Genomic DNA, 1,137 nt, shown 5'->3' with positions numbered 1-1,137 from the left:
TATATAATCACAGAGGGATTGTTAACCATTACTATTTCTCTTTTCACCTTGAACACCCTTCCCAAACAAAAACCATATTGTTAAGTCACCATATGAATTAACATTATTGGATAGAAGAATGTTTTATGAACACTCTGGGACATCATAGACAAGTTCATATTAGGATGTGACCATTTTGTTCTATCCTTATCTTCAAATGGGGGTCAATTTCTGAAACTGGAAAATGAAACAAACTTACAAAAGGAATTAAAATATGTCAGGAAAAGGGGAAAGAAACCAAGCGAAAGCTCTGAATCTTTAGAACAGGACAAACAGTAAGGTTTGTGCATTCTAGCAATTTAATTACATTTATGTAATTTTTTACTCTTGCATTTTCTTAATAGTTTCTTCCTTATATTTTCCCTTTTCTTTTCCTACTTGGCGAGATTTGGCTTTTTGTTCAAGGATCTTTTTGAGATCTTTGTCCAGTTTTAGCCTTGTGATAACCACCTTGCTTGGATGAATGCCCACATGGACAGTTGTACCATCAGCCTTCTCACGCTGTACACGCTCAATGTAAATCACATATTTCTTTCTGTAAACCTGGACTACTTTACCAATTTGCTGTCCTTTATAGTGTCCACGAACAACCTGGACTTCATCATCTTTTCGGATGGGCATGGAGCGGACGTTGTACTTCTGTCTCAGTTCCTTAGAAAGAGGAGAAGACATAATTTTCCTCCATATGTGGGAAGGGGCGTTGAAATGCCTCTTGCGGTTCTTGCTTCGGTCAGAGGTCACAAAGGGATTGAACTTCATTTTGACCTCAAAGCCACAGCGGAAGAGAAGAGGCTGGGGAGAGACTTCACACAGCCAATTTTCAAAGCTCCCAGGCTAAGGAAATACATTGCAAGTTATAAGAAAAACTATTTAAATACTAGAAACTTTGTCATTGAAGAATCATAGTCTTGGAACACTGTATTTTGAAGAGCAAAGAAGTGAGGCTTCAACCTAGAGTGCTTTTACTCAGCAAAGTTAAGTGTAATCCTGAATGGAAAACAAAACAAAACAAAATTGTACTTTTCTCAGCTTCAACTTACCAGAAATGTCCTTTCCAGTTGTTGGTCCTTTGTGTTTGAAAGGACTAAGGACGACTAT

General features: G+C 37.6%; 1 protein-coding gene across 1 annotated transcript; it reads right to left on the bottom strand.

Annotated features, from left to right (window-relative positions):
* Window positions 1-320: 320 nt before the first annotated feature.
* LOC141543341 (large ribosomal subunit protein uL24-like) lies at window positions 321-840 on the bottom strand. Its single transcript, XM_074268424.1, has one exon. It carries the CDS (start codon window positions 796-798, stop codon window positions 361-363), a length of 438 nt encoding a protein of 145 aa, XP_074124525.1. The 5' UTR covers window positions 799-840; the 3' UTR covers window positions 321-360.
* Between the last annotated feature and the right edge of the window lie 297 nt (window positions 841-1,137).

Source organism: Sminthopsis crassicaudata, chromosome 5, assembly GCF_048593235.1.
Source record: "Sminthopsis crassicaudata isolate SCR6 chromosome 5, ASM4859323v1, whole genome shotgun sequence".
NCBI classification, from domain to species: Eukaryota; Metazoa; Chordata; class Mammalia; order Dasyuromorphia; family Dasyuridae; genus Sminthopsis; species Sminthopsis crassicaudata.
Note: the sequence above shows the minus strand (reverse complement) of the source record. Positions and strands in the feature narration are given on the sequence as shown.